This window comes from Perca flavescens, chromosome 9 (assembly GCF_004354835.1).
Source record: "Perca flavescens isolate YP-PL-M2 chromosome 9, PFLA_1.0, whole genome shotgun sequence".
NCBI classification, from domain to species: Eukaryota; Metazoa; Chordata; class Actinopteri; order Perciformes; family Percidae; genus Perca; species Perca flavescens.
This window is the reverse complement of record NC_041339.1, coordinates 22,404,908-22,431,030: the sequence shown is the minus strand read 5'-3', so window position 1 is coordinate 22,431,030 and position 26,123 is coordinate 22,404,908. Positions and strand designations below refer to the sequence as shown.

At 44.0% G+C, this 26,123-nt stretch overlaps 1 protein-coding gene across 9 annotated transcripts in view; it reads right to left on the bottom strand.

Moving 5' to 3' along the window:
* The window catches only part of ephb3b (eph receptor B3b), a 60,993-nt gene that overhangs the window by 16,099 nt on the left and 18,771 nt on the right, over positions 1-26,123 (bottom strand). For 6 of the 9 annotated variants that reach the window (XM_028586852.1, XM_028586858.1, XM_028586855.1 and 3 more), the window contains exons 2-8: positions 15,229-15,293; positions 9,884-10,556; positions 6,259-6,414; positions 4,963-5,298; positions 2,468-2,604; positions 1,666-1,828; positions 1,001-1,109 (exon numbers count right to left, since the gene is read on the bottom strand). In XM_028586852.1, coding sequence (XP_028442653.1) covers positions 1,001-1,109; positions 1,666-1,828; positions 2,468-2,604; positions 4,963-5,298; positions 6,259-6,414; positions 9,884-10,556; positions 15,229-15,293 — 1,639 coding nt within the window. The remainder of the gene's footprint in view (positions 1-1,000; positions 1,110-1,665; positions 1,829-2,467; positions 2,605-4,962; positions 5,299-6,258; positions 6,415-9,883; positions 10,557-15,228; positions 15,294-26,123) is intronic. The other 3 variants (XM_028586853.1, XM_028586856.1, XM_028586860.1) reach the window with 1 other exon arrangement.

Sequence of the window (26,123 nt, the reverse complement as noted above, 5' to 3'; positions counted from 1 at the left end):
ACAGAGCGAGGGGGCTGGGTTGTTGAAATTACATGTTAATGTGCTTCCTTTGTTGTCTAACCAGTAACCAGGGCAATAATACCCTACGCTGATTTGCATCTTATTTCAAATTCTAATTTGGTTCCGGAATATGCCGAAGCTCTGTGTTTTGTGCTATTACTATTTTGTCCTTCTGTGGCAGTCGGAGCAGCGGCTAAGCCAAGACCCTGAGAGAGACACAATGTAGCGGTGTGAAAATATAAGAGAGCGAAGATGCAAGAGGGAGAGGTGGGGGAGCAAGGGCGATTATTATTCAGTCTAGCGTGACCGATGCCCACGCTTGTCAGCCAATGCCTGAACTGGCTTGTGGAGTGAACCCAGTGGGTGTTAGTCAGTGGTGGGTGCCAACCATCCACACATATATACACACATGCACTGCATTTGCTGCTTGACAAATGATTGGTATAAGGATAAATGCGTGTGGTTAGAACCCAGCCGATGCATTGTCAGACTTTTTAAAAGGTGTGAGCAGCTGCTTCCATCTTCCCAGTCAATTGGGCCCAGCAGACAGGAGCGCATCTGTGTTCTTTGTGGTCGGGCAGACGCACAGTTGATTCTGAGTGTCAGGCCATGAGGACAGGCCTATCAGGCCCAACAGCTGCTCTGCCATGCTGTGTCCAGTGAGCAAAGTAGCATTTTGGCCAAAGCTGTTTACTATTCACAGATTCAGAAGGCTAATCTGGCATTCAGTGGCCTCACAGGTGGCACAGCAATCCGCTGAGACTGTTCTGGGGTGGGGTGGTGGACATGCAAACAAAGTTGACATTTGAAGCAATCTCAGTTTTTTTTTTTTTTTCAACTTGAAGGAAAAATATTTTCCACAAACGTTTCTGTAAGTCCTAGCTGTTTGAACATAACTACACTGTCATAAATGAGTCAGTGTAGACGTGCTTCGCCACACATGCTCTTCTTTCACGTGTTCTGACTTTTTGAGAGGCTGGTAGAGGAGTTATATTCTGACCTGAGGCAGACGAGAGCGATGACCACAACTGCAATGATGAAGACCAAGGTGGCGGTGGCTGATCCCACGATGAGTGGCAGCTGCTCCTGCCATGGCTTTGGAGGGTCGGCTTTAGGGGTTAAAGAGAAAAAGTGGTTACTTGGAGAAGTTGAGAAAAACATACACCTACACTAGCTGCAATCACTTGTATAGCTAAAGACTGTGCCACTGTGTGCTCTGCTGTAGTTCTTACAAAATAGACTTGTATGCTTCCCGCGCCCACTTCAGAATTGTATGCTTACGTAGGTAACCATGCCCTTGTGTTCATAATGCTGTGTTAAGCAGAATGGAGAGCCAGCTGGGACTAATAAATGCATTTATGAAGACTGTAAGATAGACTATTCAGTTCTTTTTCTTTGTCTGCTTAATGAGTGGGGGAGTGAGGCTGATACCTTGACTGATTGCTAGTAAATAGTAGATTTTCACCAAATCATGAGTCAGTTTCTCTACAAGGATTTCAGTATTTCTGCATGAAAAATAGGCACAGTAGCTTCTATCTCTATAAGCATTTGAGCCTCCATTATGTTCATAAGCTTATGCACAGCCCTATTATAGAAGTATTGCTGTTAAGCCACAAATAACCCAATATATCCCTGGGTAATGAAGTAGGTATGGGAGTAACATACTTTGCAGGTTGGTGCTGAAGTCTGCTGGGCTGCTGTAACGACCATAACCGGCCACTGTTCGGGCACGGACCTGTATTACATAAGGCGTACCAGCCTTGAGACCTTCAATGCGGGCGTTGCTCCGTTGGGCAGTCATGGTATGGGCGATGGCCTCACCCTGATCCTGCAGAGACAAAGACAGTCAGTGATGAAACCAATACCAAATACGTACTCATCATCCCCTCTCTCTGATGCTCTACCCTCCTTTACACGCCAATCTAACCATGCAGGCCAGTGAAAAAATAATATGGAGACGGAGTGAGAGAGAGTGAGAGAGAGAAATGGAGAGAGACAGAATGTAGCCGGTGTGTAAATTCAACGGGAGGAGGACATGACAACAAACAGAGCAGATATACACTGAGTGTCTTTGTTCTCTCCCTGAGGCAGACCCAGTCACTACTTTCTGGGCCCCTGGAAATACAGAAACTTTCTAACGCATGGATTGAGAGGGGACGGAGGATAAGAGGGAGGGCAAGAGGGAGAAATGGAATTAGGGTTACAGAAAAGGGCAGAGCATAATAGAAATATGGGAAAGGATTGGGAGGAGAGAAAGAGAGAATAAGGAAGGAGGGATAGAGGGATGGGAAGAGGGGAATAAGTAGGGGAGGATCATCACACAAGCTAAGATTGGAAATGGTGACTTGCCTCACTGCAACCATGTGTTTATCAGCAGAGGCATTGTTTTCCACATTTACAGAAACACAGATGGAACAGAGACCATGCAAGTCAATGAAATTGGATTGAATTAGAGGCATTGACTTACATTGCTGCTTACCTTCTCATGGTACTTAATCTCATAATCCAGAATGATTCCGTTGGGTTTCTCTGGAGGCAGCCAGGACAGGCTCATGGTGCTCGCTGTGGCCGCCATCAGGTGAACTGTGGGCACTGCAGACGGAGCTACACAGGGCAAAACAAATAAAGGAAAATCCGCTTTATTTATCGTTTTCTATGTTATGTCTTTTCAAGTTCTATGCCCTTTGTATGTCCACAGAAGGCCAAATCCAAAGTCTTAGACTGTGGGCTTTGTGAAAAGCGTTGGCCAATAATTAGTATGCAGAACCATTACCCGCTAATGCTCAAATTCTCCCTCCCAGAGTCCTCTGTCTAATGTCTAATTCTCCTGTGACAAGAGAATCAAACTGCAAAACTGATGGATAAGTCTCTGGTACATGCAGTCCCCTCTACCATACACCAACTGTAGGCAAGCTTAAGGGCAAGCACACATACAGATGAAGACTTTTCACTTTTAAATTAACTGCATCCATGCTGAACTACTTCTGCACTTTTGCTCCAAATTCTTGAAGAACTGTTTTTCTCTGTCGTTTCTCAAGATAAAGAAATCCTATGCATTAGGCCTACAGTATGTACTGTGCATACATTGTATTGCATACAATTCCCACACTTTATAGACATCATTTATATAATGTGCACACAAATAGACATGCATGCATTGGTCCGTGGACACACACACACACACACACACACACACACACACACACACAAACACACAGAGGAGCATAAAACACACTGGCACTCCACCAACCTGAGCGTTTCATGCTTCTTTCACATGGGCCTATTAATGGCTAAATTCTGTCTGCCTACCTGTCTCTCATCCTCTTTTCTGAGTTCATCCTTGTTCTGTATCTCTGACTCACTCCCTCTTCCTAGTCTACTCCATTGCTTTTGTTTCATAACTTCAACTGTCAATCTCCAGTCGTGCCTTCTCTTTAAAAATGAAGTTCCTCACTTTTTCCTACACTCACACAACCAGATTCTTTAATTTCTCCAGTGCAGACCTCCATCTCCGCTCTCTCAGTCTCTCTCCCTTCCTTTTTTATCCCTAGCTTTTAGTTCTTTAATCCTCCCCCTTGCATTTTCTTTCTCCCTCTGCTGCCTGTGTATGTAGCCAGACATCCTTCTGTTTCTCTCACTCTCTCTCTTTGCTCCCCCCCAGCATCCACCCAGGCACACCACATCTCTCTTTCACCCCCAGAAGACAATGCTTCCTAGGCACATCCCCTAGCCAGGGGATTAGGGGCCCTCCTCCGGTAGAAGACGTTGAAGTAACCATGGAGGTGGCCCCTGGGGCTTATCACCACGCTAGTATTTATTTTGGTTCTTAAAAGGTGAATGCACATGCAGGGATGGTCTTTGGACTACACCAGGGGATAATCTGATCACAGTTGATGCTCTCTTGCCCCCTCCTTTCCCTTCGCTTCTCTTTTTGCACTCAACTGACCCCAAGCACCCAAGGATGGACAGTGGTCCCCGTCAGCCCAGTGCCCATCCCCTTGTAAAACAATGAGTCTGTCACGAGGTGGCCTGTAGGGCCTTTGGGTCCAAGACCCACAAACAGAAGGCATTCCTAAAGCATATTTTAGGAGCAGGAACACAAGGTTAGAGGTGAGAAGGACAAGGCCATTGAGAAAGCGAGAGACGATGGAGGGGATGGGGGAGGAACAAGGGCTAATCCTTGGTGTTTAAGTATGCAGATATAGAAAACTTAACATAGCGACTAAACACATCAAAGGCCCAAATGAAGAGCCCTTGGAGAACCTCAACAAAGACCAACTCACAATAACTAGCACGTAAAGCAAGCTTAACAGCGCTGGTGGTCATTTAAGGTAAACTGAACGCACCAAAATTGTCAAATTTCAGTAATTGCAAAAATCTACTTGCCTACCCACATACCTATCTACCTATGGCAAAAGCATTGACCCTGACATTAACAGCGTACATCTCAATGTTATGAGGAACACATGCAATAGCTTATCATTGCTATCCGAAATTATTCCATACCCGTACACTCAGCTGGGTTTCAGTCTTCTGTAAACAAAAAAATGTATCTCAGCATTGATTGCTACATTGGCCTAGTTACTGTTGTTGCTGTGGGCTGTAGGAGTGGTGGGTTGGAAGCAGTGGGCAGCTAGAATACTGAGGGTTCAACACTTTGAATACACACTGCCTCGCTATTGCTATTTGCAGCGGCGTTAGTACAGAGCATGCTGTGGGTGTGTGAAAAAGGTCCCTTTCTAAGCTCATTCAGAAGAATGTCTTCCTTCTCAATCCCCGTTCAAAGGGAAAATATGTAACACACTCCTACATACATACAAGAAATTGATCTTTACTTCTTAAGTGCAGAACGTATTCTCTGACATTCTTTTTGTGTCTTTTTCCAGACTTTAAAAGTTGGCAGTGCCTACAAGTTCAATATTGATCTGTGACAGGTAGCCACGAGGCTGCAGTTTCACCTACCGGCCTGATTTGTGGTGATGTTCACTGCAGAGAACTGAGGTGTGTATGGGCTCTTGTTGGAAACACCGTTGACTGCCTGGATTTCAAAGCTGTACTGTGTGTGAGCTTGTAGGTTACGGACGGCAACGCGGCGCTGGGTCAGGCCCAGGTGGCGTGGCGAGATGTCGACGTTGTCGTCACACCGTGAGCACATTCCTCGCTCAGGCAGGCACTTCTTACAGATGACGTTGTAGAAGATGTCTTCACGGCCACCCAAGTCACGTGGGTCGCTCCATTCCAGCACGAGTGAGGTTTCGTTCACACTGGAGATGACACTGCGTGGTGCAGAAGGAATAGCTGCAAAAGGGAAGCACAGTGTGGATGAGATGAGGAAAATACATTTGGAATGAGAGAGAATTTAATCTCCATGCACAATAGGTGTAAATAAATTTGTTTCAGTGACAGTACAGAGACATACTGACAATAGACAGAGATTCATATTGTAAAACACAGTTTGCATATCATTATACACACATGCATTCATTATTCCATAGCTGCTAGCAACACAATTCATGACCCAAGAATGTTCCTTGTGCTGTGGTATTAGTACATTTTTCATGCATTAACTCAAAAACAAAAATTTTCTTTCACATAACAACTGTCTGTTCCAAGAGCTCTTAAAAAAAAAAGACAGGAGTTCAAATTCGAATTGGATGTTCATTTCCACGGTGTGTCTGTGTGTGAAGTGCTGGGAGGGACGAGCGAGACAAACTATTGGCAGAGCCTTGGCAATTCTTATCCAATTACCGGAGCTTTATCTTTCACTGCACTGTGGGAGAACCAGCTCCCCACCCCAGCAACAGAAAAAAGGATCTTCTCTCTTCACCAGTGAATGAATTAGCACCTACGTGTGCGTGTTTGCTCTTAGCGAAGGCACTGCTACTAGAAAAATCCCTCCGCTGTCTGTCTGTAAAGGGATGGCAGCGTAGAGAACAGATAGACCGAGAGTCAGGCGGGGGAGGGGTTGGATGATAACGTTTCGGATAACGTTGAGAAAGCAAGCAGACTTGTTTGCCATCCATTTGTCATGGTGGGAATGTACTCCTGGGGGGGTTTATCAGCCATTGAAAGAAAAATAAAAAGAGGAAGGTTTGGGAGAACATTCACCACACATTACTATATTTTTTTTATGGCTATCAATACATTTGATTACTGTCTGAATATGAGGTATTTCTGTCTGGTTTTCAGAAAGGAATGCAATAACATCATTTCAGTCTCCTTTCAGCATTTAGTCAATTGAAAGCAGTCTTTACTTACTGGTACAGGGGGAGTCGGGAGAATCGGTGTCTGAGCGGTAGAAACCGTTTCGACAGGAGCAAACGCTGGATGCTCCTGAGCTGGCGCGGCTGTTGGCGGGACAGGGCAAACAGAAGCTGTCTCCCTGTTTGGACTTGAAGGTGCCAGGGCTGCAAGCTGATGGCAAAAGAGAATGGAGAAAGATAAGTATTATAAGTAATAGTGTGGATTGTACATAACAATTTAAGGTAAAACTGTTTTTGCTACACTTATATATTATGTTTGTGCGGGTCACATTTTCCAAATGGGCAGTAGGCCACTCTCATTCTGGAATAAAAATACTAAATTTTATTGGTAACACCGTTCCAGCTCGCTAAAACAGCTTATTTGATGTATTTAGCATGGGTTTGTTTATGTACATGTGGGCACATTGTTTTCATTCCCACATGTTCCCTTTTCCCCACATGGAGTGTGAATCTTCAGCAAACTGTAGTGGGGAAGGAGATGGAGTTTTGAGCAGCATGTAGCTGTTTGCATAAACCCATGCTCGACACGATGAGACTGTCAACTCAAATTACATACATGAACTTCAGAGCCAAAATGTTGGCATGGTGCTTTTATCTGGATTCAGTATTTTATCAAATGCATATAAACAGAACACAGAAAATCAGAGAGACACACAGGCTGAGGTGTACACAAACATGGGTCTGTGCAAAACTGCTAAGACACACACACACACACACACACGCACACACACACGCACACGCACGCACACACACACACACACACACACACACACACACACACACACACACACACACACACACACACACACACACACACACACAAAAACACACAAACTTTTGTTTGCACTCTTCTATCCTTGAGATCACTTCCTTTACAGACCTACACAACTTCCTTCAACATAATTTCACCTAAACTGGTTTTCGATAAGTGAAGCCTAGTTACTCAGATGGAAACACTGCTGGTCTTTGTAAATGCCCTATCTCCATTCATAGCCGCTGTTTGGAAGTTTATAACTCAAGTGATAAGCTGCTCACATGCAGGGAAACACTAACAGCGGCACTGTGATCCAGAACGCTTTGGCAGACTCCATATCTTTGATAAACTATCTCGTTAAAAGATGAATGAGTTTGCCGCAGTGCTTAATAAAAAAAAGACGAGAGCAGGTAAGACAGGCAAAGTTTACAGGGGCCAGTTGATTAGCTGACCCACCAGTGCGTTAGCTCGTCAACGTCAAGGACACACTGCTATGTTTGTCCCTCTGAATGATAATCATCACTGGAGCTCCTACATTTGTTTTTTGCTCCCTGTTGAAAACAACCAAGGTTGGAGGTAAAATCGACAGCAGACCACTTCCTGCTCCTGCTGTTTCCCTGTTTGTTTTTTTTGAAAGTTCAATATTAGCACAAAACCACCAGTTGACTGCACCGTGTACATTAGTACTGAGTGTATTTGTTCTTCCACCATTAATCAGAGTCATCCACGCCACTGGCTAACAGGAAGTACTGCTTGATTAACAGATAAGATATGACCTCGAATTTTACCAGGCGGGAGAACAACTTCTTCAAAATGGTGACATGACCCGTACAAGTTCATTTAAGTTCACACAAAGTAAACTACAAGCAATTTCTCCAGTCCCAGGGGATGACAGTGTTAGTTTTTGAACATGTTGGCCTAACGAAAGATGTTGATGGAGCTTTCCTATTAAATGAGGCTTCTTCTTTTTTCAGGAAATGGCTGAAAGTGCTGATCAATCACTTCCAGTGTGTAAAGGGGTCATCATCTTCCTTTCATCAATTTTCCCCTCAGAGGAACTGCTAAAGAATGAGGAAGAAAGAGAGACAAGGGGCTAAAGAAAAAGGGAGGGAGAGGTGGAAGAGGTGGAGGCATAGAAAATGCTAATCCTGCAGGCGCTTTTTTTCTTCCCTTTCCCCACTCCCCTGTGTCTTATCCTAAGCTCTATGTTCATGCAGAACATAGAGCTTAAGGAACTGATTAGAATGTATGCTGAAATTGGAAAGTGTGGAGCATGAAGAAAAAAGTAAAGAAAATTGGGGGTGAAAAATGTGCAGCAAATGAGTGGAAAGGCAACAAAAAAAGGCTCATTGATTAATATTAATGCAGACACCCTTACTGTAACTCTGGTGGCGTATTAATGAGAGCAACGGCCTTCAGATGATAGGTAAAGACTACAATGGAGAATGGGGGAGCGACGGTGGCGGAGCTAGAGGAGATGCTGCAGGACAGAAAAGCAGAGAAAGGAAGAGTCACGGCGAAAGGATGATGAGTAATGAATATGGAGAGTGGACCTGAGAAGAGGTGAAGTGAGAAGAGAAGACGAGAGGGAGATTTATCCCCTGTGGTTTCCAGTGAAGCTTGATTAGAGTACGTTTTATCAGGACCCAGTAGCCAGGGCTTTAACCTTGAGCTGCCAGGAGCAAACAAATGAGTTTTTAACCACATACACCATGCTTTAGATTTACTATGCTCTCTCTCTACAAATGCACACTCCTTCGAAAGGTGAGCACACATATTTAGGGTCTGCCAGAAGCTGGCAGGCCACCCGTATGGGTACTTAACTTAAAGGTCTTCTCAGCTTTATCTCTCTCTGGTATAAGGAGAAGAATGAGCCCTCTGAACCCAGGCCGACACAACCACACACAAACTATACATGCACAGACACCTCGCATTCAACCTCGCTGATCAACAACCCTGCCACCCCCCCTCTCTCTCATTCTGCTGTCTCCGTTTGACCTGCGCACCCTAAGCCTAATTTTACGCCCCCATACTCCTCACTACACATACATTTTCCCTTTAACCCTCCCTGTCCTCCACGCTGTCACCTGCACTCCATTCCAGTTGAGACCTTGCTGTTTAAATTTACCTTTCTCTCAACCTCTGTGAACCTGTCATGTTTTCCATCAGACCTGAACCCATCATAGGGCCTCTCAGAAACAGACAGCCTCCCCTGCATTTCCATTTATTTAGCAACCAGCTGCCAGGCGAAACTGAGGTCAGCCGCGTGCTGACAGTGTCATCTAGGGTGTATTATTTTACCTTGTCATCATTCGATTAATGTGTCAAAGAATACAAGGCAAATAAATGGCTCATAATAGCGTGGCAGCTGGACAATCTAGTGATAGAGGCTGTAACCGGTAGCCAAAACAATACCAGTTTAATCTCTCCAACAATCAGTGTGTGTCCACAACAGCCATTTGCCAGATGAAGCGTCCTTCAGCAAGACTTTGACCCCTTACTACTTACTCATTGTAATTCACCCTGCATAGAACCATCAGATACTATACGCCTAAAATGCAAATGTAACTTTTTCTCAGCAGTAATAATGTGATACATTATTGATCGCCATAGGGAAATCCCCCCAACCCCATCAGCATCTTCCAGGAGGGGAAGACTGCGGAATAAGCTACAAAATATCACACTGTTCTGTAGATTTGTAAAGATTCATTGACTTGCTTTGGGTCTGTTCAGCAGCTAACATAGAGCTTGAACCTTGGGTACCCTGTTGAAGTATGTCTCGCTAAACTCTAGATTATTCCACCACGACAAACACTGAGTAATAAAATTCTGGACTGACCATAATATCTGTTGTGAAAACACTCACCTTGACATTGGGTATCCTTCATGGCTGGTTCAAAGCCAGACGAGCAGGTGCAGGCTCCTACGGGAACCATCCACTCGCCGTCTCCGTTGCAATAAAGCTTCAATGGCACGGACACCTCCACGCCGTTGGGGACACAAGTTCCTGGCGCAATGACTAAAGAGGTTGCCTCAGCCCCAGTTGCTGTCTCCGGGAAAACGGCAAAGTTGGCGATGGTGGTGGAGCACTTCTTGTAAAAGACCCTCACTGAGATGAGCGACATGCAAGCGCCAAGGTCCTGAAAGGCCAAGTAAAACCCGGCTTTGGACAATGGTCCAAAACTTCTGATTTTTGTGTTTACCCGGCCAGACTCAAGCATGGAAAAGCTCTCATCTGGGGCAATAGTGTCAACCTTCACATAAGGGTTCTCCATCCAGAAAGGGCTGGTGGCTGTGGCTGAGTCTGAGTCAGACTCATAGTAGAAGAGGTTGAAGGTCTCTTTGCAGGAACCTGGGATGTTGGGAATGCTGTTGCAATCGCGCACTGTGAATTTCATCTCCACATATACACGCAGCACATCCTTTCGTGGGATGAAGTCACTGCGTAGCCAGTTATTCTGGTTGACTTCACGTACATTGCAGACTTGGTATGTCCGGATGGGGTTCATGGCATCATCGTAGCCACTCACCTCTTCCCACTGAAAAGCGGGCAGAAAAGAAACATAAACAGGTCAGAGGGTGTAAATGCGTATTCTTATCATTGACAGATACACATACAGTTCCACAAGTACTAAGACATTGTGTCTGTCTAATTTCTGGGAAGTGCATTCACCCATCTCTGTACACCTTGCATTAAAACTTTAAGAGCTACATTCAGTCACATTTCATGATAAAAAAAAAATGAAAAAAACTTACAGAGAAAGAAGCAAAAGGTAATCTCTTTTTTTTTTTGTGGCTTTTTAGGTATTTTCAATTACAGTCCCTTGCCTTTGTCATGCTACATTTTTCATCTCTGGTTAGTGTAGTGTAAAAAGCCAGTGACGAGGACTGCAAATTCATCTCAATTACGGCAACCTGTCACCTCCTTACCCCAGAGCCACCACAGCATGTTTACCTCATATCTGTTTGGAAATAGCAGCCACATTGCTTTACAACCAATTACGCTTCAATTACAGAGCAATGATCGCAACGTCCTTTAATGAAGATGCCGGTTAACCTTCATGATTTTTGGTTCTTACACTCCTCTACATCTTTCATTGGTACTACAGTACCCAGGGGGTGAATTACTCAGGATAAAATAGGATTAAATTTTCTAAACTTTGATTACCAGCTTCATTAAATGAGCACAAGCAAACTCGACTGTAAAAGCGGTTAGGCACTGTAATCTAATGCATTTTTCAATCTCGAATGAGGACACCACGATTAAATCATTTCACTTCAAATAGCGATTCCTGCGTGTATAAAATATCTTTGTGAGTATGTGTGCGCATGTATGTGTGCTGAGGGATCTGCTCCCCTTTCCTATCAGACAAACAGAGTGAAATTTTTTCTTTAGCTAAGCCAAGGACTGGCAAGTTTATTTGCATAGCACCTTTCAAACAAGTGTTTTGCATAAGGCATGGCAATGCATTAAAGCATTTAAAAGGCAATGAGAAGGAAGATTAAATTAAACAAAATTAAACGAGACAAAGGAATAAAAGCTAGAGTGCAGCTTCAGCTAAAAGTCTGTACTACTTTAAATGGTTGTCATTGGACTTGCTACCTGAATCCATGAGATTGAACCTGTGACCTTCTGATTACAGGATGATCTTTTACATCACTCAGCCGCCCTGCCACCTTAAAACACTAGAATACTTAAGTTTTTATGCCAAGACACGATAACAAATTAAATATGGTTGCACTCTTGGGACCGAAGTTAGCCTCGGAACATTTGACTGTCTCGAAACTCTGGCATAAAGGCACCAGTTTGTCTCCAGAGACAGTTGTTTCTATCTGAGCTCTTGGGTACCTTAATTGAGGCTGTAATATGGATGTGGTGGAGACAAGGCTATTCATCCAAGACCCTGGAGGCCATGAGGGAGAGGGGGAGAATGGGTGTAGCTCGGCCGTGGCATTAAAACGATTGCCCAGCTAGAGCGAAAGTGGAAGCGACCAGAGGGAATCGATAATCACCGACCAGGTCAATGGGATGGCTAAAAGCATGAAGTGTCAATGGGTATTTAGTTCAGAGTAATAAATCACCCACCGCAAAAGAGCGATACAGCCAAGTGTTTGTGGGTGTGCGTGTGAGATTGTGTGTGTTTGTTTGAATGTGCTTGTGTGAGTCTGTCTGCCTGAGTGTGTATAGCTCTGTTTGTTTGAGAGTATGTAGGTGTGCGTCTGTTTCTGCATGCGCTTGTTAAGAGAGAGGTCATTCCCCCCGAGACACGACCAGTGGCCAAACACGCCTGCTTACCAAGCCTGAATGAATTAAGTAGGTCATGTAAAAAAGGGTCAAGTTTCTTGGCATCGATTTCCATCAAGATGAATCGTTATGCAAGATTTGCGATTGACTCCATTTTCTCGTTGTCCTTTCCAATCAAAGCTTTAAATTATAATTTCAGATGACAATGAACAATGCTTCTGTGACGCACTATCACCCTCCTTGAAGGTCCAAAGGCCCGCTGGAAAAACAAATTCCGCAATATTTTGGCAAAACTATGACCCTTTGGAACAAGCTACAGATATGAATAGAGACAGGAGACACAGATTGTGCTGCAGGGCCTTAAGACGTTTTCATGGGCAAATTTTTTTATTCATGAACCTTAGAGGAATTCAAGGTGAACATTAACTGTTAGCAACCTTGATGGCAACTTAGATAAACTAGCATTATTACTGTAGATTTAGGGATTAGCTGAAATGCTGTAGCCCCAACAGGCTTTTATTTTTCTGTTTGTTGTTAGTATGAATAATCTCTGGATTATATTATATAATGTCTAAGGACATTTTAGCTTGTTCATAACATGTTTTAGCATGCTGGGGGTCTGTGAAGCAGACAGTGATACACCAAGAATAGTTATTATCTCCAAAAGCTAGCTAACTTTGTATATTGTTATTAGTGTATGGTTATGGAAAACCCTGTGGGTGTCATTCCAGATCTGGGGAAGTCTTGCTATAAAGTGGAATTACCCTTTCATGACCCATCTGTTTTAAAAGATGATACGGTGTATGGACAAACACACACACACACACACACACACACACACACACAATACAGGGAGACAGTGGAAATTGGAAATACAAGCAACAACAAGAATGCAGCTCAAGATAGGTGTCCACGCACACACACACATACGCATACACACCTAGACAGAGACATGAGACATTATGCACATATGCTACAGGCTATCTACAGACAGATGCAAACAGTCAGACAGAGAAATCCACATACCAAGGTGGAGACACAGAGGTAAAAGAATACATGTACACGCACGTCCACATATGACATGCTATGTGAAGGCAGTGCCTTGCAAATATCAATAATTGAATGTGCTCTTACACATTCACAAATGGCTTTCACACTTTTTACACCAAGAGTGGTAGCATTAATAGCACTTATATGCTGGTTGTCTTTGGATCCACTGTCACAAATAGACACAGTTCAGGTTTTCTCTGTGAAGCTTTTTGTCTGATGCTTTTTTTGTGTTTTGCAACACAGTGAAATTACACAGCAATGCTGTGACTCAGACTTGGCTGGCCAGCATCCCTGGGAGAGTGTGTGTAGTCTGAGGTGAGTGTGATTGGGTCTTTTTCTAAGATGTTTTCTTACGAATAGATTGTTGTTCTCTCATATGCTGTCTCCCTCTCTCTGCATGGACATTTCTGTGTACTTTACTTAATTTTAGACTCACTGCTCTCCCCCTCCCTTCCAGCTCTCTCAGTATGTTGCTGTGTTTGTCCTTTCAGCCACTGTATCGGCTTCTCTTAGACAATCGTCGTCACCCCTAACAAAAATAGGCTGCAACGCTCCTGTTGCAAGACCTCAAAAACATACAAATAAACACACACACACACAATACATTGTGCATGAAGACAGAAACAAGACAACAGGGAGGATCGATTTCTTTGTGTCAGAGGAAAATAAAACGAAGGAAAACAGGGTGGAAAGATAACTCAGGGACAACCAGCGTCTGGCACATTCTGCTACAAAACTAAAAAGGCAGGGGGAAAAACTCATCTCCAGTCTTTTGGTTGGTAATGTGGGAAATCTGGAGTGCAAAAGGCTCTCCACTGTATGTACATCTTTTGAAAATGGAGCATCTGTTGCGGGTTTGCTTGGAAAAGAAACGGGGAGGCGTGTTTTAGTTCCTATGCCAATCTGCATGGGACCGGTGGGAGCATCCATGCTGCATTGTAGCTTAACGAGGAGGGGGGCAAAGGGAGGCAAAGGGAAGATGGACGGATCGGAAGAGGGAAGAACTTAAGGGAAGGAGGGCACAAAAGGCTGTGAACTGATTGTTGCAGCTGAGGTGGCTAGTGTGTCTGGCTTCATTAGTGCTTAGTTACTCGGAAGTAAAGGAAGGGGAGAATAAGGGGGGTGGGCGACTTCAACCAGCTGGGTTGGAATCTCCATGGAAGTGCGTTGGGGTAAAAACAAAAACATAAAAAAATGGGGGCCCACCTTTCAAAACACAAGGGCTAAGTCAGAGGGCCACACAAAGACGAGGGGAGGAGAGCTGGGGGTCTTTGAAGTATAGCTGAGGAGGGGTCAAACCTCTTTTTGCTCCTCTTTAGGCCATTGTGGACCACATGGGAAAGCAAGATGGGGCTGTCAGTGGCACTTTGTGTGTGGTAGATTTGGATGCCGGGGCGTGCAATGGGTCAACGGCAAGAAATATTTCAGTGTATAAATGGTTATTTCATGAGGAAACTGCCGTTTTCACATGTTTTAAGTGCACTGGGGCAAGGGGAAGGGAACATCTGTGAAATTGGATTGCGGTGTCTCTTTTTCTGCCCGCTAAAAAGCGCATCCCAAAACATATCCTGTTGAGTGATTTGTTGATGAAGGTGTGCAGGACTGTTACACTTCCAAAAGGCATGCAGACACAATACAGACACACTCACAAAACTGGATGTACCCCTTGAATACAGGAAAGAGTCAAAGTTACTGTCCATACATGAACATAAAGTTGAATGTGGTTATGTTGCATACACAGTTCCCTCTTCTCTTTCACCATGTGTCTCCATTAATAATTCAGTCTTACTCTGCATGGACACACAAAGGCAAACAAACACACACACACACATACACACACACACACACACACACACACACACACACACACACACACACACACACACACACACACACAGAGTGCACAGTAAACTCACCCCGGTCTCAGGGTGTGCAGTCCAGGCTAATTCGGTCGTGGCCCACTTCGTGTCCATCAGCGTCTCTGTAAAGGGAAGCAGAAATAAAACAACCAGATCAGACAAAGAGCAACAGGGTGACAGAGGAGATCAATATAACTTTCAATAGTTTTACAACAATGTCATAAAACTAGTAAAATTAATAGCCGAAGAGATAAGAGGCTTTGACCAAAGCTGTTCTCAGATAACTGGGTGAGTAACTGAATGACAGAAAGCGCGGGCTTTGAGCGATATTACATTCAATAAGACAAAGAAGTGCTGTATGCCCTTGTGTGACAGGAAGACCAAGAGACAGTGGAATAGCGAGGCAGAGATCTAGGTGGGGGATCTCTGTGAGGTATTCTATGACATTTTATTGCCGCTGATTGTATGGCTAATTAGTTTCAATTAGACGTTGCTTTTGTACAGGGGAAAGGAAACAACATCGAAGTCTCGCTGAGAAACGGTTCCGCTTCCCACAGGGCACAGCGACAGACACATTCACACACACACACACACACACACACACACACACACACACACACACACACACACACACACACACACACACACAGCTACAGGTTGTAAAACTCCACAAGATCTATAACCCAACAGAAGGCTTGAATGAAGAGGGGGGGTAATAAAGTTAGGCGTCACAAAAGAGGAGCTCTTGAGCCTAACAGAGGTCAATACACTTCACTTGGATTTACTTTCTGTCGATACTTGAACACATACACCTTAGTTTTATGCGTGTCATACAGCAAAGCGCACACACATCATGTACACAATACACACAAATGCACAAAATGGTGGACAGGGATCTCTTCTGCAAATCCCTTTTCTCCTCTCCACTTTCCGCTCTCTTGTTTCTACTGGCAAAGACACCGGCTTTGTGAGAGCTGGGAAGGAACACTATAAATGTTGAGTCTTTTACTACCTGGCGCTCAAGGCGCAGCATTCAGCCACCATTATTATCTCAACCGCTGTGATGTTCTACAAGATAGTAAAAGATGATGAAACGGCACTGCCAGAAAGTGAGATTAAACCGTGCCTGGTCATGGAAGGGAAGTATGAGATGTTCCATTTTTCCTGCCTCAGTTGTAAGGCATGAACCTGAAGAAGTCTCTCAGCCCACTTTGCTAGTCTATCACCATCTCTGAGGTTTCCTTTGCCTCTTTCTCCCACTTTCTTCTTAGAATTTATTTTAGTCCTGGGAAGCTGACAGGAAATGGGACTTGGGAGCAAAATAGAAGAGTATACGCCGGGATTTCACCATTTCTTCTCCAAATACCTGCTGCCACCACTGCTGCATTTAGAAACACCAGCAGTGACAAGTGCAAATACCCTCAAACTCAGAGACCCCTTGTGAATTATGTCTAGCACTGTAGAGACAGCATGCTCCTCCATCTAGGAATTCCCATTGATTTCCACCCCCTCATGCTCTGAGTGACAGTGTCTTTGACATGTGTATGTGCCTGTTACAGTGGTGAGAAAACACGACTTTCAAAAGAGTTCCTGCCAAAGGGAAATCTCTTCCTGTGCATAAAAACACATATAATCAGATTTCAAATGTAGCTTTAGCTTGTTGCCCTCGCAGGTGAAATGGTCTGGATGCTTCAATGTGAGACAGCTCACGCAGCGAAAACTGTCTCTCTGGGAGCGGCTCTGGTAAATATCATGTACTCGCAGCAGCGCAGGGTCAAATCCAGTTCAACACCCTTTGTCGCAAACAATCCTCTCCCTTTCTCGCCTGTCAGTCTCGGATTTTCTCTTGGTGGTGATAGTGAAAATGCTTTCAAACAAATCATGAAATTTGTCTGCTTTTGCTGAGAGCTCTCTTTGTAACCAGATGCAATGAGCCACATCTGTCTCTTGAGCAAATAAAGGCCTAGTAGTGTTTTCATCTCAGGAACTGTGTGTGCAGATTAGCAGCGGGACTTCCCCTGACTCATACTATGACAGTGTGTGATTTGGGACGTGTTACCGACAGCTACGCAGGTAGGTGAGCCGCTGTGGTGGAAATTATACACCTCCGCCGTCTTGTGTTTATTATTATGACTGGTCTGTGTATATGCTGTGTCGGCTTGTCATTAGAGCTGACCTTGCTGAAAATGACAGCACAGTGAAACAAAATGACCGACGGGGAAATTCAAAGAGGGGAGAAAATGAGGAGACAGAGATGAGAGAGAAAGAACAAGAGCTGGAGAGCAAAAAGGGAGATATGCAAAACGCACACACAGATGTGCAGTCTGAATCAATAGTTTAGGGGATCATTCGGGAGTGCATGTGCAGCAGTAACCCTTCCCGATGCATCTGCATTGTTTAAACGTACCAGGTCTGTGCTTGTGTGTATGAATGTGTGTACATGTCAGAATGCAATTGTGTGTGTGTGTGTATTCGGTGCAAAGCTCTGTATTGTGCCCAAAGTGGAGCACCAATCCAGAGTCAATGGGCCAGAGCAAAACCAGTGAATGACCCCAACTTAACCCGGCCGCTCTTTCTCATGTCAGTGTGTGCGTGCATGTGGGTGGCTGTTAGGCTCATTTGTCTCTGCACACCACGTTTGTGTGTGTGAATTGCAAATCAGGCAATAGAAGCACACTGCAATATTCATGACTGTGCAGCAAATTCAGACACCTGCACAGTCACAAAAAAAACACACACACGCATACACACACACACACACACACACACACACACAATAAAGAGAACAAAACAAACCAGAAAAAAGGGCCATATGCCCACGCACAAAGTAACAATCGTCTCTGTGTGCCAAACCGACAAACCTGTGCTATATGGATGATAAAGGATGAGAGGGAGGCAGAGTAAGACAGATTAAAGAGAGAAAGGTATTTTTTTTAAAGCAAACAACCCCTGAAAGCTTCTAAGGCCATCTGGCGGCTTGCCTAATGGGCCCGGTCGAGAGAGAGACAAAAAAGAAAAAAATACAGAAAGAAAACCAGAAGGACGAGTTGAGGGAGAAACAGCAATTGTGTGACTGTAAGTTTCTCCCCTGTACAGAACGACTCTCGTTTGCCTTTTCTCTATACGTTTCACTTCACCGTTTCAAATCCTGGAAGTGTACAATGAGAGAAGGAAAGCTTTTAGGTGGGAGGGGGAAAAAGAACAAAGAGAGTAAATCAGGCAAATGAACATGCAAATGTACTGCCGTAAAACACACATACACACACACACACACACAGAGTGAGAGTGAAGCATGCAGATGTGGGAGGTAACAGTTGATCAGGATACACAGATGCATAAGGCTGGTTAATCCATCTTCCTTGCACGCACTCTCACTTTTTTTCTCATTTATTTTCAATCTCTTTGTAATCATCCCTGTGAAACGATGGATCAAATTCCCCATCGTCTTACTTTCACTAACTACTTTCCCTTTTTCCCTCCACTCGGAAGTGATAGGTTTGACCTCTTTTCATTTGTCTTTTTCCCCTTCCTCTTCCCTCCCCCTTTTCTTGCCAATCTCTATATCTGTGCTTGTGTTTTCACACTGTGATGTGATGGATGTGAAGTGCAGTGTACAGGGGAATGTTTTCAACCTCCTACCGCTCACGAAGACTATTCAATTAGATAGTCACTGTTTTGAGTAACCGGAGGATAGTAAAGTGTTATTTATGATCAAGGTCAAATGCACCTGGGATTAGCATAACAAACATGGTGGTGGTGGGGGGGTTAATGTTTAATGTTTAGTTTTTTCTGCGAACTCTGATTGTGTGAGAAAAATTGCAGAAATACAAACAGGCTTGGAGAGATCATATGCAAGCAAATACATGTGTGCAAGCAAATACATGTGTACACGCACGCACGCACACACACACACACACACACACACACACACACACACACACACACACACACACACACACACAAAGCCATCCCCTAAACTCTAATCCAGTAATGACAGGGCAGGCCTAATAACAGGGGAGGGCACTGAAGCATTCGTCCCTATGGCCGCATGCAACACACACATACACTCACATGCACACAAACACACACAGCACCCTCAGCACCCACAGTTACAAGCCTCTTAAAATATTTCTTTGTTCAAACAAGCAGACTTGTTAAAAGAAGAAAAAAAAGACCGAAAGAGGAAGAAAGGCCATTATTGAGAGAGAGGAATGTGTAGTCGTTTCGCAGGGCTATAAGTCCCCGGGTCGCAAGGAGCAGACAGGTGAGGGATTTAGCTTGGATCTTGCCCCGTCTACTTTGAGCTTTTTAGCATCTTTGCCTTTGTTAGCGTGACCCCGTCAGAGGACAACTAAAAGGTACCTGAAGCAAAACACTGAGGGAGCTAAATGATATGTCTCGACAACCATGGAGATATGAGTGTTACGGAGTTGCAGAGCAATGTCTTTAATGTTAAAGAAAAGCTGACTTGCTAGTTACCTATTAGCTTGGTTTCTTGCTATAAGCACAAAACTAAATGGCTTCTTCTCATGCTAGCCTTAACTGCTGTATTAATGAAACATGATGACAGCCGGATTTAGTTTTCAGCCAAAAAAACAAATTCAAACCCTGCTAATGACTCCTTTCCCAAAATCCTTCCCTTAGGCTTCTCCACTAGTTAATTATCTGCTCCCCACCTCTCCTCCGAGTTGCTTTTGTTGTATTCTCCTATAGTCAAACAGACCAAGCACATGGCAACCTGGCATGGGGTAGCCACTCCATTAAAATACTATGTTGTCTGGTTGCCAAACACTTGAGCCTCTGTTTTGCCACAGAAACAGTGAAATGTGTCAACATTGAGAGCGAGGACCCCACGCTCAACTTATTAGCGCTATTAGCCTGATTGCTTTCTGTGCTATCTTTGTTGGCTCCGCTTTTGTCATCCAATGTGCAGCAGAGGCAGAGAAAGTTGAAGAGAGACACAGAGAGCAGGAGGAGAGATGCTATTCACATTCAAATTGTCCAAGCGGCCTTTTTGCCTTTGTGCGGGGCCAGAGTGTGATGATTAGGAGAAGTCCCCTCCATTTTATGGCGAGACCTCCCCTTCAGCACATACACACACACACACACACACACACACACACACAACCACACACTCACAGTCACGGTAATTGGTTGCTGCGACATGGACAGGCCAAGGAGGTGATTCCTCTGTGGAATTCCTGAACGGACTCGCCCCCATGGCAAAACACTTCCCCCTCCCCATCAGCACACACACATACACTCACACATACTTCACCCCGCTACCACTCGCTGTCAGTCATCCCACAAAGCCTGTCACACAAGAGGTTTGTGATGTGTGTGCGCGCTAACAGGGTTACACAGTCGATGCATTAGAAATAAGCTCTCTTTCCATCTTTCTGTCTCTCGCTTTCTATCTCTTTATTCTCTATCTATCCTGTATCTCTTATTCTTTCCCCTCTCACTCAAGTCTAATTCTTGTATCATCTCTCCCCATGGGGAAGTCTAACGAACGCAAGTCTTTGCCCTCTGCGTTTGTCGCTGGGCCCCTGCCCTCAATTATTTTTTTCCTCGTCAAAAGATACCTTGGGGCTGAATACTATTTGGGTTGTAACAGCATGCCATTTTGGCAATTTTGCATTCGGCTTGGCCCATCGTGGCTGCCGAGGCAATTTCTGACAAGCAGCTCTTACCCGATGACTCTGGGACATATGATAAATAAACAACAACAAACACAACAATGTTCCTTTCTGTCAGAGGCTTTGAGGGAGCAAAGCTGTTGAAATGGAAAAAATAGCTTTAATCGCAGCAACGAGGACATTGTGAGCTAGCGCAGGTGGTTTTTCAAATTACTAAGTGTGTGTGAGCGTGTGTGGAAGTGTGGGTGTGTGTTTCTGCTACGACTAAAGAGTGTATTCAAGGGCTCATGAAGTCTAGTCTAGTTCCTGTACTGCCGATGGACTGGGCCTCTTTGTCTTTACCCCCACCTTTTTTTTTCTTTCTCTCGCTCATACGCAGTCTTTCTCTCATCTCTCTCTCTTTCTCTCTCTCTCTCTCTCTCTCTCTCTCTCTCTCTCTCTCTCTCCCCTTCCTATCCCCTTCTCTCACTAACTCTTCTAATTACAAAGCACAGGGGATCTGACGACCAGGTAGCCCTAAGGGCAGCTGTCTACAAAACCAGGTGTGCCTCTGTGTGTGTGTGTGTGTGTGTGTGTGTGTGTGTGTGTGTGTGTGTGTGTGTGTGTGTGTATACATGTGCGTCAGCATGTGTGTGTTTGAATGACTGTGTGCATATATGTGCGCATGTTGGATCTTTCGAAGCCGGCGTCTTGCTATAATGAGTTTGAGTGATCGTACGTGTGCCTGTTTGGGTGATCGACATATGTGTAAATATAAGTGGTTGAAAATGGAGCTTGTGCTTTGTTTACTGCAGTGTCACTTTAGTTTTTAGGATTAGTCGCTTTACAGTAATGTTGGCCACTTAGAAATTCAAGCTTATTTCACTGTTTCACTCAGTGTAAGTCAATATAGCTAACTGCATTTTCTTACTGACTTAAATGAAAATGCTAAAAGATGAAGTTTCACACACTATAGCTTCCCCCTCTTTTTGTGTGCATATGTGCGTGTGTGAATGTGCACATTCTGTCCCTTCTGTTCCCCAACTTCCTAGTTAACCACCCAACCCCTCACCCTGCCCGAGACCCAGCATTCACAGCGGTTTGCATTGTCCCATGGGTTCATTGAATGGCTCTGTGTTCGGTTTGCTATTGAATAAGTCAAAGCCCCTTCATCAACAGTAGTGACAACATAACACATACACACAAACACACACATTCACGGTTGGGGTGAGCCATTAGCACTTGTTTTATTGGCTACTTGCTCTCTGACACAAGCACTTTAGACTACCTTCAAAAATCCAATTCTGGAAAGGTTCAATGGGAATCCTCGATAGTGTGAGTGTCTGCATTTTATCAGGAATGCCATCTTTGCTCCTGTTCGTGTACCTTGATCCGATCAGCAACTTTTTTTGTCGTTGTTTGCGTTTAAACCAAAGTACCGATGTTATAACAGCACAGCAGATTGCCCGAGACATGCAGTTTAACTTACAGCTGACTGACGTAGTGTTGTCAGCTAAATACTTGAGCTCGCTTTGAACCTGAAACCTTTAAGTTACCGCTTCATTTCCCATACTGTGAGTCCTGCACTTAACATTTTGCTCTCAGAAAGGATTGCGAAAGCTTTTGTTCACCATCTATAACATTCCACATTTATCTTTGTGTCTCTCCCTGCTGCTTTACTTCACATATCTAACAGCTATCTTCACGTGTGTGTGTGTGCTGCTTCCACAAAACTGCTGATGCAGACGATGTTGACTTAATAACAGTTCTGGGCATTTGTCTGAATAGAAATGACCACCTTTGTTTTGTTTTTTTACAGCCATGCCTCCTTGCTTGACGTCCGGTTTACTGGGTTTCATTCCTCATCAAAATATTCCTTTGAAGGGGCCATCCCAGTCCCAGCTGGTTTACGACACTGGGATGTTTGGCCTTGTCATATGAAGGCCATTAGGGATGCCGGTGTTTTACCTCACCTCTTACTGGAAACCAAGCATGGGAAATCATCTGAAATGGAAATATCACTTCTACAATAACAGTAAACAAGGACATTGTCACTGCAAAAATACCTCTATCCTTTTTGTATTTGTCCACGAGTTGAAAAAGATTCGAAAATAAATCAGACTTGAGTAATAACCTACCAAGTATTGCTTCATTGTAGCAATGATTTTATAAGGTTTGATGTCACATTTACCACTTACATTTCATTTTGAAAAGGCCTGTTCCTCATTTGCAAATGATTATGTTAAGGGCATCAGGTCTGCCAGTGTTTAACCACCAACAGGAAACGGGCACAGAACCAGATTTCTGTAGGGACACGGGATGTTTACATCACCTAACATGGAAACTATTGCCTCAACCTTTACCATAAGTGAAGTGAGTTTTCATTTACAACCCTTCCTAGAAATCCACACGTCTCTCTCTCTCTCTCTCTCTCTCTATTTTTTACAACATTTCATAATTCAGTCTGGGTTCAGATTTTTTTCCACAATTAACATTCAACATCAAATGCTGACAGTAAACACTGTTGAAACATAATACTCTAGTCATGAATTAAGACTGCTAAAAGCAAGCACAGGGTGACTCTGCGTGAGACGTCTAGATGCCATGATCTGATTTCCTGGCAAATGATTCAGCGAACTGTGTCTGAAAAATGCAAACAAGCAAGCAAGGAGCAGGTCCGCTTTTGCCCCAAGGATCTGCATATGGAAATATGGAACTCCTAGTCTAGTTTTGTGGGTAGTTGTGCGTGTGTGCATGTTTGTATTAGTCAGAGTGAGAAAGGAAGCGAGACAAAGTAATTTGGCTATTTGTGTGTGTGTGTGTGTGTGTGTGTGTGTGTGTGTGTGTGTGTGTGTGTGTGTGTGTGTGTGTGTGTGTGTGTGTGTGTGTGTGTGTGTGTGTGTGTTCGTGTTTGATAAAGTATGTGTGTGTGGCACTACAACTGTTGATTTCTTTCCGTCTCACCTCCCACTCCCTGGGGGGTAGCAATACCTGGAATACAATTCATATTTAAAACACAATATAGTGTAACTGCAACCTCAGCATGCACTGATTGATTTACTAGTCTGCGACATAGATGAAAGGCAAACAAATACATCACACATATACATGAACACATGTAGGCACATTTCAAACTTCTATAAAAAGACGTCTTTGACACATACCAAGATAACAAGCAGGCAACACGCCTTTCTAAACATCAGCTCCGCCATTACCTCACTTTCAACCACACTTATTTATAACATATACTGCAAAACAAAACCTGCACTCTCTGTCTTTTACAGTTATAGATAAAGGACAGTATCTGTTATCTAGCAGACTAATTTGGTATTCCAGCTATGGAAAAAAGACCATCACTTGTTCAGCAACAACACAGCCAGCATGACGAGAAATATTATTTTACATCTTCTAAAACAGATACATGTCTCTTTATCTATCCATCTCATATTCCATGTACTTTGGCATTTACTTACTTGTTACTGATGTTCAACAATTGCCTCATTAAATGTTCATCTACAAAGAGAGAGACATAAAAGCGGGGCGGCGGAGTAATTTACTCAATGAGATAAAGCAGTGCCGATATTCTTTGATTTGCTGCTTTGTCTGGCCAAACCTGCAGACTGCTCTGATGACTCCTCCGTGAATATGGCTAATGAACAAACAGTGCGGCGTAGCTCGCAACCCTGATAAGAATCAGGGTTAACAGACGCTAATAAATATGAAGTGCCTCAAAGGTCAAACGAGAAGAGGGAAAGATAGATTATGATTTAATTAGTCTTGAAATAAGCTTCATTCTTACTCAACATTCTCATTTAAATGTCGGAATCCTCATTAAAAAATCGAATTAAGTTGAATGAGTTGAGCTGGAGAGGCAGACACGCGTGCTTTAACACACACACATCTGTGTATAGAAAACCCAGCATTAACTATCTATCTATGAATCGTTTTCTTTCTGTCTTTATTCAAGGAAGGCAGCATCCCAGCATAATGTTAGTCTGAGCCTGTGTGTCTGTCTGTGAGCAGAAATTCACCTGGCGCCTCTGCCTCTCTAAGGGATTTGAGGTATTAGTGGTGCAGGCTAACATTGTGACAGGTGAGTGTCAGGACTCGCTAACCCCATCAAAGTCACATTTAGCATGTCAAGTCTGCCAACGGGGTTTTGGCAGCCAACAATCTGCCCTTGTAGTTTACCTTCATTGACCCCCGATAGTCACATTTCTACAGATTCTGTGTCCTTTTGTGAGAGCGAAGACTTCTTGGGAGAGTGGCCTTCGGGTTACAGAGACCACGCTGGAACTAAGACTTCACTTTGATCACCAACGACGTGCGTGTTCATTAAGGCTGTTCATATGTCCTTGAGAGAGAGAATGAACCTCTATTTTCTCAGTGATTGCAAGTCACTCTGAAGCAGTAGAATTTCAATGTTGGAACATCCATGCTAGATTCAAAAAGCTGTGACTGAAGGAATAAACCATGTGAGAACAATAATATGATATGTGCCATCATTCTCCTGCATTTGATATGCATTACTTCCCAGGCTAATACAGCCACGGCACAAAGGAAATAACTACTGAATATGGGTTTATTTGTAGCGATAAGAAAGGGAAAGGGGAATGGAGACAGAGAGAAAGAGAGAGGGCGAGGAAGAGAGATTCCCAGCTTTGGGTGTGGTTGCTTGCTTGTGATAAAAAATAAAAAAAAAATGTTATTCAGTGCACACTCATTTATACCAGTGTTGCTTGTAAGTCTCTGTAGATTTCAGCAAAAACCAAAAGAGAAAGAGGAGGAATCATGAAAAACTCAGGGGGAGGGAAGGGGGTGCAAGAGATGGCAGTGCAAAAGAAAAGAAGAGATATTCAAAGAAAGAGGGAGGGAGCAAAGCAGAGAAAGAGATGGGAATGAAAGGCAAGGGGGGCCAGTAAGGTAACAAAACGGGTGTGAAGAGGGAGGAGAGAACACAGAGTAGAGAAAAGGAGGGAGAGGAGAGGATGGAGAGCTGGTACACGCACTCTTGTATTCCCCACAGCCCCTGTGCTTCTTTCATTGCCACTGTGTTTTTGGCATGCTGACATGCAGCGGCCTTCAGAGACTGTGTGTCTGCATGTGAATGTGTGTGTGTGTGTGTGTGTGTGTGTGTGGATGTCTACAATGTCCTGTGTATGTGTCTGCCTGAAGTGTCTGTGCTTAACATGCAGCCTGATGGGAACTGTTTTTGCTCATTGCCTTTCTGCAGCCCAGGGAGCCATCGTCTAGTTCACTGCTGTCCTCCTCTCCTCTCCTCTCCTCTCCTCTCCTCTCCTCTCCTCTCCTCTCCTCTCCTCTCCTCTCATCCAC